At 41.3% G+C, this 19,277-nt stretch overlaps 4 protein-coding genes and 1 pseudogene across 4 annotated transcripts; 1 reads left to right on the forward strand and 4 right to left on the reverse strand.

Annotated features, from left to right (window-relative positions):
* Positions 1-100: 100 nt before the first annotated feature.
* Positions 101-1,459, reverse strand: LOC146661291 (histone H2B 1/2). Its single transcript, XM_085419712.1, has one exon. The coding sequence runs from the start codon at positions 957-959 to the stop codon at positions 585-587; it is 375 nt and encodes a 124-aa protein (XP_085275838.1). The 5' UTR covers positions 960-1,459; the 3' UTR covers positions 101-584.
* A 6,823-nt stretch (positions 1,460-8,282) lies between these two features.
* LOC146661292 (uncharacterized) lies at positions 8,283-10,765 on the forward strand (annotated as a pseudogene).
* A 1,148-nt stretch (positions 10,766-11,913) lies between these two features.
* On the reverse strand, positions 11,914-12,327 carry LOC146661293 (histone H4). Its single transcript, XM_085419713.1, has one exon. It carries the CDS (start codon positions 12,310-12,312, stop codon positions 12,001-12,003), a length of 312 nt encoding a protein of 103 aa, XP_085275839.1. The 5' UTR covers positions 12,313-12,327; the 3' UTR covers positions 11,914-12,000.
* Positions 12,328-14,351: 2,024 nt separating this feature from the next.
* On the reverse strand, positions 14,352-15,045 carry LOC146661294 (histone H2B 1/2). The gene has a single exon (XM_085421393.1). It carries the CDS (start codon positions 15,003-15,005, stop codon positions 14,631-14,633), a length of 375 nt encoding a protein of 124 aa, XP_085277519.1. The 5' UTR covers positions 15,006-15,045; the 3' UTR covers positions 14,352-14,630.
* A 57-nt stretch (positions 15,046-15,102) lies between these two features.
* Positions 15,103-16,431, reverse strand: LOC146661295 (histone H4). Its single transcript, XM_085421394.1, has one exon. It carries the CDS (start codon positions 16,381-16,383, stop codon positions 16,072-16,074), a length of 312 nt encoding a protein of 103 aa, XP_085277520.1. The 5' UTR covers positions 16,384-16,431; the 3' UTR covers positions 15,103-16,071.
* Between the last annotated feature and the right edge of the window lie 2,846 nt (positions 16,432-19,277).

Genomic DNA, 19,277 nt, shown 5'->3' on the forward strand with positions numbered 1-19,277 from the left:
TTTCAGAGAGCCGGCTCTTGTGGCACGACTCTCCTTCTCACCGTTGTCTACCGTCTCACTCACTGGCTGAGGCATGAGGAGCGATCCTGAAATATCAATACTTCCAATACCGTAGTTTCATGTTGCAAGATCAATTCCCATATGAAAAAATAAATATCTAATTTGATTAAATTTATTTTTAATCGTAAATGCAACATACAGATAAAAGTAAACACTACTTAGCAGGATAGTGGGCAGTACCCTGTTAATAGGGACTACAATTGCCTTCTGCCTCCTATTCATGTGTGTGCTACTCCTCCGCAAGAGTGCAGCCAATAAGAAGCCAAGACAGAAAACACGCAAACTTGACTTTGTTCACAGATCATGTATTTACATTCAGCATAGAAATGATGCTGTGTGCGATGTATGTGGGAAGACAGTTATATACTGTAGCAACACAAAAACGTTTTAATGGCGATTCGACAGTTGCGATTGAGTAGATGATTGTCAAGCTTATTTTACATTTAAGGCCACAAGGAGGTGCTCTTCAGAAGAAGTGGGTGGCTCTGAAAAGAGCCGTTGGATGGATGCAGCAGAGCTGCAGTTTACTTGGAGCTGGTGTACTTGGTCACGGCCTTTGTGCCCTCGGACACGGCGTGCTTGGCCAGCTCACCGGGCAGCAGGAGGCGCACGGCGGTCTGGATCTCCCTGGAGGTGATGGTGGAGCGCTTGTTGTAGTGAGCCAGGCGGGAGGCCTCAGAGGCGATGCGCTCGAAGATGTCGTTGACAAACGAGTTCATGATGCTCATGGCCTTGGAGGAGATGCCGGTGTCGGGGTGCACCTGCTTCAGCACCTTGTACACGTAGATGGCGTAGCTCTCCTTCCTGGTCTTTCTCTTCTTCTTGCCGCCCTTGCCGGCGGTTTTGGTCACGGCTTTCTTGGAGCCCTTCTTGGGCGCGGACTTTGCAGGTTCAGGCATTTTCCTTCGTCGCTACTTCCCAGCAGAGAATGTGCCCGTCAGTGCAGAGCGGCTCTCTTTTATTTCCGCTGTATGCAAATAAGGCTGTGCAGATCCCCGCCTGTCATTGGTCGAGCTGTTGCTCCCTTTCTTTAGTGGGTGAAAAGTTACTGGCAGTCGCACAATGTAAAGTAAAGGAAACCTCGGCAACAGCCCTCTGTTTAATTTAACCTATGAAATGCGGCTCGCCTCTTTCAGTGATGCTGAGAAAGCAGGTTTCATGACATTTATGCAGTGTTTTAGGGAAACAGAGAGGTATTTGGGACATAAGAGAATTTGTGCTGCTTCATTGTTACTTGTTCATGTTCTGATTTCTCAAACCACATATGTTTGTGTCCAGCTTTAATTGGAAATCAAACTGAAAGAAATGTGTAGTACAATTTCTAATCAGAGAAAAAAAAAGTACAAATATAATCCTTTACTTTACTTGCTGCAACGCAACACGTCCTAAAAGATTATGTATTCATATATTTAAGGTGTATCAGGGTTGCTCTTTCTTTGCTCTTTCACTGCTTTGGAGCAGTAGTCCATTGAAGCTTCTACGTTACTACTAAGGAATGTCCAAAGTCACAGTGTGCTGGGGATGAAACGTTGGAACATCTGCTGTGATCTTGTTATAGAACAGAAATTAGACAACAAATGGCTAGGGTGGGATTTGACATTGATAACAACATAAAAGCTATAAAGTAAGAAAAATGTTTGATAGTAAAAGATGGCTTTTCTGGTTAATCATGTGTATTGTTAATACCCACATTTGGAAAACAAGAACTAAAGTGGTTGGGAAACAAAAAAATGATTAGTAATGAGGCTGTTGGTAAAAACATTTTTCCAGATCTGAGGAGGAGAAAACAGAAGAACAATAGTCCTTTACCTTGGGATCTTTTAAACATATGAATAGATAAATAATTTTGAGTATTTTTTTATCTCTATTCTTTCTGTGTGTGTGTTGCAAATTGTTATGTCTTGACATGTGCTTTGATGTAAATTGCCATGTAACTTGAAAATAAAGGCTTAAAAAAAACATCTTTCAACAACTGTGACGGTTAAGATGCTGCCTCAAAATTTCCAGCAACAACTTAAGTGCCACCACCATCTTTGTGAATTTGAACCAGAGATCATTGTTGTTTAATTATTCTATATATGCTTTAATTGTGTATCCCCTCACAACACCACGGGCCGCTCTGCAGGAGTTTGTAGAGTGGTGTGACAGCACCAAAATTGAATTGAACGTGAGCAAAACCAAAGAGATGGTGGTGACCTTCTCCAGTAGGCAGAGGGATCTGGCTGCTTCAGTCACCACCACCATCCACGGGAAGCCAGTGGAGGTAGTTGAGTTACAAATACCTGGGGACCATCTTTGATAACCTTCTGAAATTCTCTGCCAACACTGAGGAGATTCTCGAGAAGTGCCACCAACAGCTATACCTCCTTGGGAAACTCAGCTCCTTTGGAGTCAGCACACCCATCATGATGACTTTTTTACTACACCTTCCTGGAAAGCATCATGACCATCCATTACCTGCTGGTTCCACTCCCTCAGCCTTCATACAGGAACAGACTGCAGCACCCGGCAGCAGAGTGCTCTAAAATCATTGGCCTGCCTGTCAGAACTCTGGCACAGGTTTTCAGCCAATAGGCCCTTAGAAAGGCAGCCAAAATCATCAACGACCCCTCTCACATTCTTCACCCCGCATTTCAATGGCTCCCCTCTGGGTGACACCTCTGCATTTCCTGCAAGACTGAAAGGAGGAGAGCCACCTTTGTCCCCAAAGCCACTCTGCTTTTTAACTCCAGCAGATTAAGACCATTTCCCTACACCCATATACATAAACTACACTCTTTTTATACTGCCGACACTTTACTCAGTTAATTATTCACCTTTCAGTCACTTTAATTTCAAAACTGTAATTTGTGTATATTGCGTATTTATTTATTAGTGATATGCGATACCACTGATTTCCTTTCCGATCCGATACCAAGTAAAATTCAGGGGGGTATTGGCGATACTGATCCAATACTCTGTCCAAAAACTTAATGTTTCATTGCATTTCATAATACAATATATAATTGTATTATGTAATTGTAATAATAACATAACCATTGTTACAGGAAAAATCTTTCTATGTTTCTTTACCTTCTTTTAAATGTGCAAGCATGCCCTTTTGTCTATGGTTAGATTAGTTTAGAATTATCTTTTTAGACTTTCTCAGCAAAGACATACTGTTTTGGGACATATTGTTTTAGATTGTTTTATCTCTCACAGCCTTCTCCCAGCTCTCTGCTGACGAGACTAGCGCCACATATGGAGTTGTTTATTTTATTTGTTTTGTATTTTCTTATCCTGTTCTCACTGTCTTTCCTATAAAAATTACCAAGCCACTGTGCATGGGGTGAGTTGTCCTTAGCAGCTCACCCGTGTACACGTTTGATAAAGAAAGTAACTTTGTCTCATTGTGTCTTTATTTCTCCTGGGTCTTTTACAGAGTTTTCCCCCAACATTTCTTGGTCCTTCGGAGCCGGAGCGCCTCCATCGTGTCCCATCTCCGTGACCAGTCCACGTTGCTCGTCTGTCGACAGCCCACACACTAGGTGTGTGGTCAAAGACCAAGGGCGTTAAATTCGAGTCTTGGCCAACGTTCTTAGAAAGCGACCCACGGTGGTGGGGCCCGATCGAGGTGGACCAGACCCGGCGACACTGACCAGGTAGATACAGACACACTGACACAATCTTGCGTAAAATCGTATTTTAAATTCAGGGAATTTAAAATAGCGAAAGTAGCTCGTCGCGACTGGAAGCTCCCCACCTCTGTGGGTTTAAAGTAGCTCGTCGGCTGGTAGCTTGGAGCTCGTCGACTGGAAGCTCCCCACTCTTGTGGGTTAGGTTTGGAGCTCTGAGTAGCTCCCCCCAGCTGGGTCAAGGGAATAAGTAGCTCGTCTACGGAAAGACTGGCAGCTCCCCTTATTATAAGGGTTCCGATCGCGCGAATAAGTGTGAATGTGAATGTATGTGTGTATTGTTGTAACTAACGGAGCAAGCTGACTTTTCACGGTCCAATAAGAGACTGAGCTGCTCCTACTGTGTTTTTCTTTTACTGCTATTCACTGACGTGCTGGTGAGTTGAGAGAACGGTCGAGTTCCGTCTCGTAAAGTTCACACCGCTTTTGGAAATAGTCCGAAAGTAGAAGGGCGTGTGAGCAACCACTCTCGTCTCTAATACCAGCGAAGGTGATAGCAGCTGTATTGTGTATATATTACTTAAACAAAAATAAGTAAATACATAAATAAGATGGGTAATCAAGCAAGTGAAATTAAAACTCACTCCTGACGAGCAGTGGTGAGAAAAGAAAAGTCCAGACGCCGGACAAAAACAGTGTCTGTAAACTGAGAGATTTAAGAAAACAAAATATAAACAGTCAGAAGAATAGAACTCAACTGCCAGTTTAGTAAAACCAGAAGACGAGACACTGTGCAGTGCCCACAACCCTTTTAGAAAGCCATCACTCATTCCTGCAGCCGCATCTGCAGCACCACCCATATCAGGAAGAACTTAATAATCCCTTATTAAGTGAAAACTAGAGATCAAAGTAGTTTGAAGTAGTTTAAAAGGGTTGAAAACAGACCCCACTGAGTAGATATAAATATAAAAAGTACGAAATAAAGATGAACAAAGGGAAAATTACAGTAGAAATTATCTTTAGAGTATTTGAAATTAATAATAGCAAGGATAACAACCTGTAAAGTGATATTATCAATGAAACACAGTTGGCATGATGACCATGCCCACAATGTATAAAATGAATATAAAGCAAATAATTCACACGAAAATATTTTAATAACATAAATAAAGTATATTAAGGCTGTGTCACTGTTCAGCCAAGGACAGTGTGTGAAAAGGTAACTGTCTCCACCTTGGGAAAAGGATGATTCTGCAGGTCATCTGAAGCCCTTGATGGATACAAAATAAAATATAAATAATATATTATAATAGACCTGCCTGGTCCGCCATGCAATAGAGAGAACAAATGTGACCGCAGATTGGATGAATTCAAAATTATCTGTTTGCTGAATAAGATGATCCTAACTATCAAATTGGCTCAGTAGTAGTATAGTGGTACACACTGATAAAATATTATAATATGCTATTGCTGTCATATAAGACAAAGAGGATAATATTAACAATGACATAATATTAATATGAAGAGGCACCTTAATCGGTTATGATGTGAGGTGGATAATTGTTAAGCAGCAGTCTGCATCAAGCTTAAGGTTTGCTGAAACTCAGTGTAATGACATGTGAGATGAAGACAATACAGAGAATAACTAAACTAATGAAGTGCATAGAGGCACTTGACCAGCTTGAAACTTATCATTCTAGAATGACACATTGCTGAGATATAAAGCACACCTATAATAACAACCAATAAGCAAAACCCTGTAGACAACAGCTAAAACTACAGGATTGAGAAGCTGAATTAAATATGTAGACACTGCTAAGCTGATGAGCATGTTACACATTTTCTTTTCTTTTTATTTATTTGTTTCTTTTAGAGCAGAAGCTGCTATTCTGCCCAAAGAAAGACTCTAGGTCTGACCAACCGTTTCAGTCATGGGCAAAAAGATGTCAGTCAATAAAATTCTAAAAGATAATTTATTGACGAAAAATATATCAAGAGATAAAAGATAAAACAGTCAGTGTCCCACTTATGAATTGTATAAAAACACACAGTCCCAAGGCCAGAGCCAGCTATGCCACACGGCCAAGTTGCACCCCACATGTTGCCTTTAACAGGGTTAGAAGTTGTCCTTGGAGACCCACCACCCTGCAAGCATATAGTCAGTGGTCACTCAAGCCTCTGGAACTCTGCTGCCTTTAGGCTGTGGCATATAATAGGCCCTGGACTGCACAGAGAGACAAAACAACACAGCAGTGTTTGTAGTGTGGGCTAGATGTAGACCAGTGTATCAGTGCAATCAAGTACACCTGCCTCTAATTAGTCCAACCTCATTCCAGCCATTGGCTCACCAAAAATGTGACAACCACAAAACCACTCCCAACCCAGTGAAACTTTACACAATAATATGGAGCTGAATTAACACAGGCACATTAGTCTAGTATGTTACAAGCTGCATGCTATTAAAAGCCAACATATGCAGACTTCTGCCTTGTTCGGGTGGCAGCATTTTTCTTTTCCTCTTTTTCTTTTGTGTCCTGACACGTTTATGTTTTTGTTTTTGTTTGATTATTTTGTTGGTTTTGGAAACGAATTTAAACGAACTTGTGACCATACTTGAGAATCACAGTGACACATAGTGATTAGGCATATGATTGAAAAATGCCTAGGTTTAGAGCTGTGAGCTATGAGCAATGCAAAGTTAAATATATATATTTGTATAAATGGGAAACAACCCTAACTTGAAAGTTTGAAATGTGTGAGATCCATGCATTGTTTGAAGAACTAGAAATTCTCTAAAACTGCCATTAAGTGAAAATGTAGAGTTGCATCTATTCTCCCAAAAAAAAAAAACAAAAACCAAAAAAAGGGAGAAGCATTCTGTAACTTAGAAATAAGGCTGACTGTTGACAACAGACTAAAACACTAATTCGCAGGTGGCTATCAGGAACAGAGAGGCGAGCAAAGTCACAAACACCAAGGCCGCAGACAGCCACGCAGAAACAGCAGATAACATAGAGACAACGCCTGCTAGAACCGTGGAGAGGAAGGTCACTTCACACGAGATTGTTGCGCATGTGAAATACACAAAGATAAACAAATAACCATTTATATAGACAGCCAGTATGTTTTCTCTGCTGTGCATCATTTTGCAAAAAATCTGGAAAACCAGAGGAATGATTACACCAACTGGCAAACCAGCATGCCAACCTCTTACAACGCCTACTGACTCTTTCATTACTACAGGCAACAATTTTGCTGACAGAGCAGCAAAATAGGCGGCACAACAGGCAAACATCACATTGATGGCAGTAAACACACATCAGATTCCACTGGATGTGTTGAAAAATGAACAAAAAGCAGCAAGCACAGCAGAGCAGGCAAAATGGCTAAAACACGGTGCAGTTCTGACAAACGACTTAATGATGTGTTATGGCAAGCCAGTGTTGCCAAAATTCCTCCACAAAATGGCGGCATTAGTGACTCATGGCTGTACGCATTTGTCAACGGGGGGACTGACCAGTATTGTCAACTCTCATTTCTACACTGTAAATTCTACACAATACTCTCATTTCTACACTGTAAATTCTACACAATACTCTCATTTCTACACTGTAAATTCTACACTGTAAATTTTGAAACCTCAGCAAAACAATTTGTCAGAACATGCATGACGTGTCAAAAATATAATGCTCAGGGTAACCTGCGACCACAAAGAGGCCGTTTTCCAACTCCGCCTCATCCTTTTCACACAATTCATATGGATTTTATTGAACTAAGCGAATGTCAAGGGTCAAAATACGCCCTAGTGGTTATAGACGTGTTCTCAAAGTGGCCGGAAATCTATCCAGTGAAAAAGGCAGATGCAATTTCAGTAGCAAAGTGCCTGTGCAATCACTTCATACCCACATATGGCATCCCAGCTTTGATACGATCAGACAACGGCACTCATTTTGTAAATGATGTCATCACTAAGGTCTCTGAAGCACTCGGTTTCAGCATAAAACACCACTGTGCTTATCACCCTCAGAGCGCAGGCCTTGTAGAGAGAACTAACGGCACTATAAAACAAAGGCTCAGGAAATGCATGGCAGAAACAGGAAGGCCGTGGCCTGAATGTTTGGGTTTAGTGAAGATGTGGATGCGCTTAACACAAGGCTCCCATAAACTAACTCCATTTGAAATCATTCATGGCAGGCCGTTTCCACTGCCTATTACCAGTCAACCAATAGACAAAGCAATCAGAGAAAACACATTAGCAGAATGGATGTCTAAGCTGTTAGAAAACAAAGAGATCATTGTACATAATCAACAACCTGATGATGTTTCTCCAGTGTCTTGCAGACTAAAGCCCGGTGACTGGGTTCTGATCAAGGTGCTCCAAAGGAAAAACTGGAGCACACCCAGGTGGGAGGGGCCATACCAAGTCCTCCTCACTACACCGACCGCTTGCAAAATTGCGGAACGACCATCCTGGGTCCATCAGAGTCACTGCAGGCGAGTCAGTGAAGCCATCTAAACACAGCTGACGGCAGGCGTGCCTACTTGTTGTGATCTCGCCCGGTGGAGGGGTCAGCTTTCCTGGCCGGGGGGTCTACTCGCGACAGGAGGGTGTGTTCCGTCGTCATGAGGTGGTGGCTCTTATCAACTGCAGCGGCCCTGACCATGGCCGGGCTCTTCACCTTTGCTTCCATGAGGGACAACAAGTCACGCTATATGGAGAAAAGGCAGACACTGTATGACAAAGGAAAGTACACCAAGTTTCCCCATGGCTACGCCACTAACTTCTGGTGGCAGTTTATGAACACTACAGCTCATTTGAATAACAAAACTGACTGCTATGCATGTACCCATATGCCCCTATCCTCACAGACGTCTGGCCTGTGGCCGTACAGCATACCTGAAGATCGCAGTTGGTGTCTGTTGGGCCTGGCAACACATCCAGGCTACGGTACTCTTTGGTCCAAAGCCAACTACAGCATCCCAGCAAAAGCAACCTGGAGGTCATCGTCACTCACAAATGTGAACTGTTCTGGACAGACCTACCTACTGACCTGGCCCCAAGTCTCAGACCCACTGCCTGATGTAATTCTACTGAACAAACTGAACGCATCACAACTGCCAGTATGTGTGATGAACAATGGATCGCGGGCAGTGGGGGAGCTGCCTACTCACCTATGTAAGTCCATATACACTTTCTGCCCACCAAGGAACGAGAGGAAGTGTATGACCTGTTCAATCAACGCCACCTGTGCCAGTAACACGACGCTGATGGGCCTAAACTGTCGCTCCGACTACAGCTACCGAATGCCACTATAAACAAAGACTCAGTACCAGACAGGATGTGCACGGACGGCACCCAGCAGCAGAGGAACCAGAGTTTTGGCTGACTGGTACTTCCTATGTGGCAACAAGGCTTATCTGTCACTCCCTGAAGGTTGGGGAGGTCTGTGCGCCCTGGTGGAATTATCAGATCACGTTTTCTTCATGCAAAGTGTTGCACATCACCCAAGCAGCCGGCAGAGACGTGAAGTGGACATCGCCTCCCCCAATTCTTTCGGCATTACCGTGGACACTGGAGTGCTGGGAGAGTTTCGCATCTGGGGAGGAGGAGTGAAATTCTTACAGAGCTTGATCCCCGGCATTGGAGTTGCCGAGGTGCGGGATCATGTGGAAATCAACCGATATGCTCTGCTACGACACATCAACTTGACTAAGACCCTGGGAACCGCCTTAGCAGGAGAACAGCAGGCCATCAGAACGATGGTGCTGCAGAACAGACTGACACTAGACCTGCTAACAGCATCACAAGGAGGAGTTTGCAAGCTGATCGGGGAAACATGTTGCACTTTTATCCCTGATGGATACGAAACTGGAGGAGACATTTATGAAGCTTTGCAGAATTTGACCGCTCTGCAAAAATATGTCACTGAACACACACCTGGAGCAGCTACAGCACAAAGCTGGCTGGACTGGCTGTTCAGCGGTTCATGGCTGGCTGCTGTAGCAAAGCCATTTTTCCTTCTAGGTCTCATCATGATAGCACTGCTCATATTAGTGTTGTGTGTGTTGCCATGCCTAAGAGTAATGATTTCACAGATGATAACAACTACAATGACTGCTTATGTTGCCGTGCCTGAAGAAGAACAACATCCCGTTGCAATTCTGTTAGAGGAGAACTTGTACTAGCTGCTAATAAATGACGTGGTGATTAAAAATGACTTGTCAAGTGATCATGCACTGATTAAAACATTAGTAGGTTATGCAAGTTTTCATGCTTTTATTTTTTTTTTGAAGTTTTGAGTTCTAAACAAAGTTTTTCATTTTAAATATAAAGTTTTCATGCTTTTATTTTTTTTGAAGTCTTCAGTTTTAAACATAAAGTTTCCATTTTAAATATGAAGTTTTCATTATTTTACATATAAAGTTTTCAATTTAAGGTTTGCATCGTTTTAAGTATAAGGTTTCATGCTTGTATTTTTTGAAGTTTTCATTTTATAATATAAGGTTTTCATCCTTGTATTTTTTGAAGTTTTCATTTTACATATTAGGTTTTCATCATTTTTAAATATAAACTTTTCATTTTACTTTTCATCCTTTATTTTTTGTAGTTTTAGTTTTATTATTTTTTCATTTACTATGATTTTCATTTACTATGTTTTTCTTTGTATTATTTTCTTTTGTTTTATTCTTTAGACCAAATGACTTCCATTTCTGCTATGCTGACATTTTGAGAATTTAAAAATTGCTTAAGATACTTAATAAATAACCTTCACAGACAATTGTTGTATACATTTAAAATAAGTTAAAACAGGAGGGAATGTTACAGGAAAAATCTTTCTATGTTTCTTTACCTTCTTTTAAATGTGCAAGCATGCCCTTTTGTCTATGGTTAGATTAGTTTAGAATTATCTTTTTAGACTTTCTCAGCAAAGACATACTGTTTTGGGACATATTGTTTTAGATTGTTTTATCTCTCACAGCCTTCTCCCAGCTCTCTGCTGACGAGACTAGCGCCACATATGGAGTTGTTTATTTTATTTGTTTTGTATTTTCTTATCCTGTTCTCACTGTCTTTCCTATAAAAATTACCAAGCCACTGTGCATGGGGTGAGTTGTCCTTAGCAGCTCACCCGTGTACACGTTTGATAAAGAAAGTAACTTTGTCTCATTGTGTCTTTATTTCTCCTGGGTCTTTTACAGAGTTTTCCCCCAACAACCATATTGCTTCATAATGATCAGAGGACATCAGACAACTTGTTTTCATTGCTTAATAATGCAGAATAATCATATAGAAATAAAAAAAAAGCTGACGTTGTGCGTCTGCGAGAGACGTCTGTCTCGCCCCAGCAGCACCTGTCCCTGTCCTCCTCTTCAGTTCCTCAACATAAGCTCATCATATTCTGTGATGTGATTTACTCCGAGGTGTTTGACGAGGTCAGTGGTGTTGCCACAACACCTCACTGTCTTGCCACATACATCACAAACCACGCCTGGGCTGTTTGTGGAGGTAAAACGCGTCCACACATGACTCTGTTTGCGCTCAGCCATTGTTGTGAGTGTGCACGCCAGGGGCTGCCACACAGTTATACAGCCGTATTTCGCATATGACTATGAAAGGCGTAAGAGGAAGTTGTTCCTTCCAAATTAGACGATCCGAATGGTATAGTTTCTTTCCACTGCGTTCATTTTAATGGAAAAACAACAAACTTACCCCAGAGTACTAAAATATCGATATTATAATATGAGAATCGATTCTAGAACATAAACTGCTGGTATCGGAAGAATCGATATTTCAGTATCGATCCGCACACCACTAGTATTTATTATCTCACTCTTACTGCCTGTTTATGCCAGGTCTATCTTCAACGCTATGCTGCTCTGTTGTTTCTTAATTGCCCCCATGGGAATAAACAAAGTCCCTCTGATTCTATCCTTTAATAAAGCCACAAAACACGTGACAACAATTTTCATGATGGCATTTTGAACTAATCAGTTTTAGCAGACAACACACTGAAGCTATACTTCCGTGGTGTGTGGCTTATTAGAGAAAAACATGTCACTGCTTGCATTTTTCCATGTTACACCAGCGTTTTTCATACTGAAAAGGCTGAAGGTTCAGAGACAACCATGCCAAATGACCCCTTGATAATCTTTGTAACTACCACATGCCTTACTAGTGAGACTAATTAAATCAAATGCCTTTTAATTGTCATAGTTGGGAATCAGAAGATTAGCAAGATAAGAAACATCAAAGAACAAAGCTCTTAAAGGGAGGTGTGTGGCTCTTAAAAGAGCCGTTGAGTTCTTTCAGTTGGTGTGAATGAGTTTAACCGCCGAAGCCGTACAGAGTGCGGCCCTGTCTCTTCAGAGCGTACACCACGTCCATGGCGGTCACGGTCTTCCTCTTGGCGTGCTCGGTGTAAGTGACGGCGTCACGGATCACGTTCTCCAGGAACACCTTCAGCACACCGCGAGTCTCCTCGTAGATCAGACCCGAGATACGCTTCACTCCGCCACGACGAGCAAGACGGCGGATGGCGGGTTTGGTGATTCCCTGGATGTTATCGCGAAGAACTTTACGGTGACGCTTGGCGCCTCCCTTTCCGAGTCCTTTGCCTCCCTTGCCCCTTCCACTCATGGTTACTGTTTCTTCTTTGACCGAACAAAGTTGAATAACCTCCCACGCGAGCTCTCTAGTCTTATCTCTGAGTGGCGGACGTAATAGAAGACCGCTGCCTTTTTTTTCTTTTTTTGGTGAATCAAATTTCATGAGCCCCGTCCACCTTCCTGCCCCAGTGTGGACCTGAACAGATTTCAGCTTTATTTGTTTTTAATAAGATTTAATATAGTGATTAACTCATTAGTCTAACACATGATTCGAGGTCGGACACAAATCCCTGACAGGGTTCCATCAAAGATGATATCCAGTCTAAACACCTGGCCTAAATCAAATGTGGAGACCAGTGAACTATCAACACATCTATCATAAAGACTCACACCAAAGCCTCCTCATGATGTCTGAGCAAAGTCTGTTTTGTTTTCAAACAACTAGCATTTTTCATTTTATTTTGTTCTTGAAGCACTTACTGCAAATGAAAATGCATCTTTAAAACTCGTACAATATTCCTGCTGTCTTTACTGCTTTAAAACCCAAAATGTAAGTAGATATAAATATAAACAGATACACTGAAAAAATTCGCAGTACACATTCTTGCAATGTCATTCATTTACAATAACAGAAACAGAGAACATTAACTTTTTGTCAAAATGGCAGGCACTGCAGCTTCCACATTCTATGGCAATCAGGGAGGTTACGTGATAACTGTTTTCAGAGATTGTTTCTCTTAAAGATGAAATTGTTTCTTCCACATTACAATCTTCAATTTGGTTTATTAAGATGTCATAGATGTACAATAAGTTTAACCCTTTCACAATAAAACTTATTCATTGTCCTTTGTGGTGGACAGCAGGACTTAAAACCTCCATTTTTAATACTTCAAAAAGCTGAGGGCTGAAAGAGCTAGAAAGGATTTGATTCAAGTTTGTGGAAGGAGGGTTAGACTTTGAGCTTTTGGGAGATGAGGTGGAGCAGATCCAGGCATTGCAGCAGGAAGGTGACATGTTTGAGGACGAGTAAATCAGTAAACCAGCTTTCAAGGAGCCGGATTAGGGACGAAGTAACAACACCCACAATCCACTATGGATTAGAAGTAATGTGAAAGCTCGATCTTTTACACTGGGGGATTTGGTTTCTCTTGCACAGCTGAAATACATCTGCTCAATCTACACAGGCTTTCCATGATCTCAGCAGACTGATGTATATTTGCTAGAAGTGCACTAAACCACATTACTTTGCTCTATCTCAATCCAATTTCAACCCTTTTGAATCTGGGTTGAAATTATTTTTTACATGAAACAAAATCAGCTGCTCAGTTGATCTCATTATAGCCAATGAAATAACTCATGACAGATTCTTCAAGATTCATCATGTTAACAAATGAGCTCGTCTCTTGTCAGAGTGCAAGAAAGCTTCAGTCTGCTGAGACCTGTGTAGATGAGCAGATTATTCCTTTCCCAGGTCAAGTTTACACATTACTTTTTACACATAATGGGCGTAGTGAATGCTGCCATTTTGGCCCTACCTATGCTCAAAAGCAGACATGTCCTTTGACCTTCCTTATCTTCCGTACGGCTCTCTTCATCCATGAATCCAGCTTTAGGTGATTATTGGGCAGAATGCAGTTTTATCAAAAAGCTTGTCTTTTAAAAAGTAATTTGTTAAAACAGTGTTTTAATGTAATATTTTTTTCAGAAATTCCTAATCAGAATATGTTATTAACCCCAAAGGAAATTATGTGGTTACAGTTCCTTCTCGGGAGAACAAGAGGAATATTATGACATGGAATACTTACAACAAAATTAACAGAAATGGGCAAAACTGTCGTAGAAAGTTGTTTTGTTTTTTTTTTGTTTTGTTTTTTTTAATGATGGCTTTGTCTTAGAATTATGGAGTATTTTCTAAAAATTCCACATAGAATATAGTAGTATCCAACAGTGTCATATGAAAACATGTAAATGAAAGCAGCTGGTGAGAATTTTAACATTCACTCCAGTGGAGAGCCCCAAGAGCCTTGGGGAACAGTCTAAAGAAAAAAAAAAAAAAAAAAAAAAAAAAAAAAAAACAGTGTTGACTGCTGTGGTGAGCTAGCATCATCATACCCTGCAGAACGCAGGGTATGATGATGCTAGCTCACCACATCTGTCATTCGTAGATTCAAGACTGCATCAGTGTAGCATTTAATTATGAGGCAAACAGTGTGTAAGATTTGTCATCATCATCATCATCATCATCATCATCATCAAACAACTACAGTGGAAAATCTCAGGACATGTGCTCCTCGGCAGAGGTGAGTGGCTCTGAAAAGAGCCGTTGGATGGATGCAGCAGAGCTGCAGTTTACTTGGAGCTGGTGTACTTGGTCACGGCCTTGGTGCCCTCGGACACGGCGTGCTTGGCCAGCTCACCGGGCAGCAGGAGGCGCACGGCGGTCTGGATCTCCCTGGAGGTGATGGTGGAGCGCTTGTTGTAGTGAGCCAGGCGGGAGGCCTCAGAGGCGATGCGCTCGAAGATGTCGTTGACGAACGAGTTCATGATGCTCATGGCCTTGGAGGAGATGCCGGTGTCGGGGTGCACCTGCTTCAGCACCTTGTACACGTAGATGGCGTAACTCTCCTTCCTGGTCTTTCGCTTCTTCTTGCCGCCCTTGCCGGCGGTTTTAGTCACGGCTTTCTTGGAGCCCTTCTTGGGCGCGGACTTTGCGGGTTCAGGCATTTTTCTTCTTTGCTACTTCACAGCAGAGAATGTGCCCGTCAGCGCAGAGCGACTCTCTTTTATTTCCGCTGTATGCAAATAAGGCTGTGCAGATCCCCGCCTGTCATTGGTCGAGCTGTTGCTCCCTTTCTTTGGTGGGTAAATTGCTACTGCGCAGTCTCACAATGGAAAAAAAACATGACCTTCAGCTTTCATTCACTGGACTATATTTAACATTCACAACGCGACACGTCGGGATTGTGGCATTAGTTAAAGAAAGTAGATTGAAATGCGCACGTTAAAGTGAAACTTATGAGATATTTGGAAGAAATAAGAATTTAAAGAATCTGTGCTTCTACAGTTAGTGATGCCTCATATCATAGATGATTGTTCTCAGAAATGTATTGATGTTCTTCTTGATATCAAACTGAAAACATCATGTAATATTTCTTATTGGAGCAACCAAACTAGACATTTTTTTTAAATCACATGCATCGTTTTTACTATTGAAGGACTTTATAGTCCTAGCATATAAACAGGTTTTTACATGCATTACATAATTCAACATAAATGTAAATCCTGTATTTGACAATAGTTATTCCAGTGATTGCTCTATGTAATATTTACTTATTGTGTATTCAGCCATAATGTCTGTTAATGTGAACACATCACTATTGCCACTTCGCTTCGCCAAGTTTGTTCCACTCCAGTGTTTTGGCAAATAAAATTGAGACCATGTTACCCCTGAAATGGAAAACCTGTCCAGGATGAACGCTGCCTCACAACCAGGAATAACCTCCAGAGTCGGACACTATTAAAGAACAGTGTAGTTACCTTATTCACCTACTCAGATTTCATATTATAGCTCTGAACACCAATTAAAACAAGAGCTCTTATTTAATAGAGCCATGCGTTATCGTAACATAAAGCCTTCCACCATCTAAAATGTATGTCAGCGTATATGTCCAGAGCAAAAGATGATAAACTCATATAATCAAAGGTTACAACATCTACAACCAAAGCTCTTAAAGGGAGGTGTGTGGCTCTTAAAAGAGCCGTTGAGTTCTTTCAGTTGGTGTGAATGAGTTTAACCGCCGAAGCCGTACAGAGTGCGGCCCTGTCTCTTCAGAGCGTACACCACGTCCATGGCGGTCACGGTCTTCCTCTTGGCGTGCTCGGTGTAAGTGACGGCGTCACGGATCACGTTCTCCAGGAACACCTTCAGCACACCGCGGGTCTCCTCGTAGATCAGACCCGAGATACGCTTCACTCCGCCACGACGAGCAAGACGGCGGATGGCGGGTTTGGTGATTCCCTGGATGTTATCGCGAAGAACTTTACGGTGACGCTTGGCGCCTCCCTTTCCGAGTCCTTTGCCTCCCTTGCCCCTTCCACTCATGGTTATAGTTTCTTTGACCGAACAAAGTTGAACAGGGCTTGCTTGGCAGAGGCTGTTTATTTGTGTCCCATCTCCGGACGTAACAGAGAAAAAAGGGCGAATTTTAACAAGGCCCCGCCCATGTTTTTCAAATTGCAACCGTCTTTACGGAGAGACGTAAAACCGTTCACTGACGTCACACTTTCAGGGACAGATAGTAACAGTAATGTGAATAGTTGGCTTTTGTATTATATGATTTATTTATTACATTTTATATGGAGTGAATAAATAAAAGTATATTTACGGTGGCCTCTAGAGACAAAGCACGTACAAACACAACGGAGGTGCTCCACGATGCTAGGGGGCAGTGTTGAGCTTTTGTTACCTCGTGGCTACACAAGCCAAGAAGTACCAACGACCAGATTTGGTGTGTGGTAGTAACAGGTAAATGAACATTTTTTTTTAAAGTTTTGAATATATATGAGTGCCTGTGTATAAATACACAAACAATACACACATGCTTTCAATTGTGTAATTTAAGTGATCTAGGTAGCTCTGTTTGGAAGTTCAGTTAACACTAGAAATGTTTTTTGGAGTTTGTACGTGCTTTGTCTCGAGGGGCCACCACATATATTTATATATAAACATATAAATAAAACCACTTTTTTTACATTAGTAATTCCTTTTGTGCATAATTTTATATTATTGTTAATAATAAATTAATTAAAGCAACAAAACAACCTGAAGAGCCGGTTGGGAGCCGAAAGAGCCGGTTCTCCAAAGAGAGCCGGAAATCCCATCACTACTGGTCTCCCCAACATGGGAAAATGTTTTAAAATATATGGAGGGATGGGTGAAATTTAAATTACCTAGCTCACCGAGATTGTGCCTATTGGGGGACAGAGGTGAGGTGTCACAGTTACAAAGCAGGCTTCAGAGCAGGGGCGATTCTAGGATCAGAGCTTTAGGGGTGCTGAGCACCCAGAGAGCTGCCCAGCCAGGCAAGATAAACTTTACACGTCACGATAAGACGTCTTCCCCGTCTCTGTCAGTCCCTGCATCCTTAAATGTTGTCCCGAGTTGTCTCTGAATGTCTCCTCGGTGCATTTAAACCCCTGCTCCTCCCTGTCCTCACCGTCTGTTGTCTTCATCTCTGTTATCAGTCATCATAATTTTACCATCTCTGTGCAAGTCTGCAAATTTCTTTATTAAATCATAAGATTCTTAAATTCATCACGTCTCTCTGTGCCTGGGTCCTCGTCACAAAACATGACATCAAAGTCAAAGTCAAAGTCAACTTTATTTGTCAATTCTGCCACATGTACAGGACATACAGAGAATAGAAATTTCGTTACTCTCAAACCCTAGATGAAATAGCAATGAACATTTAAATATAAGAGAGTGATTAAAAAATGCAAATAAAATAATTAAAAAGTAAAAATTTAAATAAATACAATACAAATTAACAAGAAAGCTATACAATATACAATATACAATATTCAGGTAAGGGTAAATGACATTAAGTGTAAACCAGGCAGAGTAGTGCAAATAGGCAAATAGTGCAAATGGAGATTTAGTAATGTACAGTAAGAGATAGTATAACAACAAAGTCTTATGAGGTAATGGCAGTCCAATGCTCCACAAAGTGACTGGTAACTGGTGCAGGCCAGTGAGTGAGTCAGAGAGTGTGTGTGTGTGTGTGTGTGTGTGTGTGTGTGTGTGTGTGTGTGTGTGTGTGTGTGTGTGTGTGTGTGTGTGTGTGTGTGTGTGTGTGTGACAGAGTTCAGTGAGACCGTGGAGGAGAAGAGGGGAGAGGGGGCAGAATCGGGAGGGAGTTAAGCTTCCTGACAGCCTGATGGATGAAGCTGTCCTTCAGTCTGCTGGTCCTGGCCTGGAGACTCCGCAGTCTCCTCCCTGACGGCAGCAGCTTGAAGAAGCTTTGCATTGGGTGCGTGACATCACTGTTTTGTACATTTTAACACAATTTAATCCCACATTTGTGAAAGAAAAGCAAAACACTTTTTTTAAAGTCTGTAACAAAACCATCAAATCTGATCAAGGTTATTTAAATGCTGCAAAAGAAGAATGGATTGGAATAAAAATAAAAATACATATCCTAACCTTCATTACTGGGAGAATAATGAATGATGCTCACAGTGAGTGAAAAGTAAACTGAGAGCATTTTTTGGACAGAGATTCACTTTTAATGTGTGTGTGTGTGTGTGTAATATAATACAGATACATAAAAACACTCCCGAAACAGAAGAAATTATTACAAAATATTAATAAAAACTATAAAACTGGAGGCAACAGCCTGTGGTAGAATGTATACCATGCATGAAAAAATCTCAAATTCAAATTTTATTTGTCACGTACACAGTCATACACAGTACGATATGTAGTGAAATGCTTGGACAACTGCTCGTGACCTAAAGAGAACAAAAAAGGAAAAGGCTATGAATAAGATAGGAAATAAATATGAAAAATTAAAAAGGGTAAATTTAACTAGGAAGGAATAAAATATAAATTAAGGTTAAAAATGAAATAACTGTACAACACAAATTAGAATGAAGGGTAAATTTAACTGGGAAGAATAAGATAAAATATATAAATTAAAGTTGAAAATAAAATAACTGTACAACAAAATACACAATATAGAACTATATAAGAATGTATGAAGAAATCTAAATAAATATATATATACACACACACAATAACAGCAGCTGTACAAGTATTAACTGGAAATGAAGAATATAGTGACCAGTGTTGTGCAAAACCAAAGTCCAGAAAGTCCAGTGTGTGTGTAAGAACCATATGTGTGGGTCAGTACTGTGTGGTGGTGTGATTGAGAGACCGTATCGCCTGCGGGAAGAAGCTCCTCCTCAGTCTCTCTGTGTTGGTCTTCAGGGAGCGGA

This window comes from Rhamphochromis longiceps, linkage group LG10 (assembly GCF_057381845.1).
Source record: "Rhamphochromis longiceps isolate RC_006_pf linkage group LG10, R_longiceps_female_GT1.1, whole genome shotgun sequence".
NCBI classification, from domain to species: Eukaryota; Metazoa; Chordata; class Actinopteri; order Cichliformes; family Cichlidae; genus Rhamphochromis; species Rhamphochromis longiceps.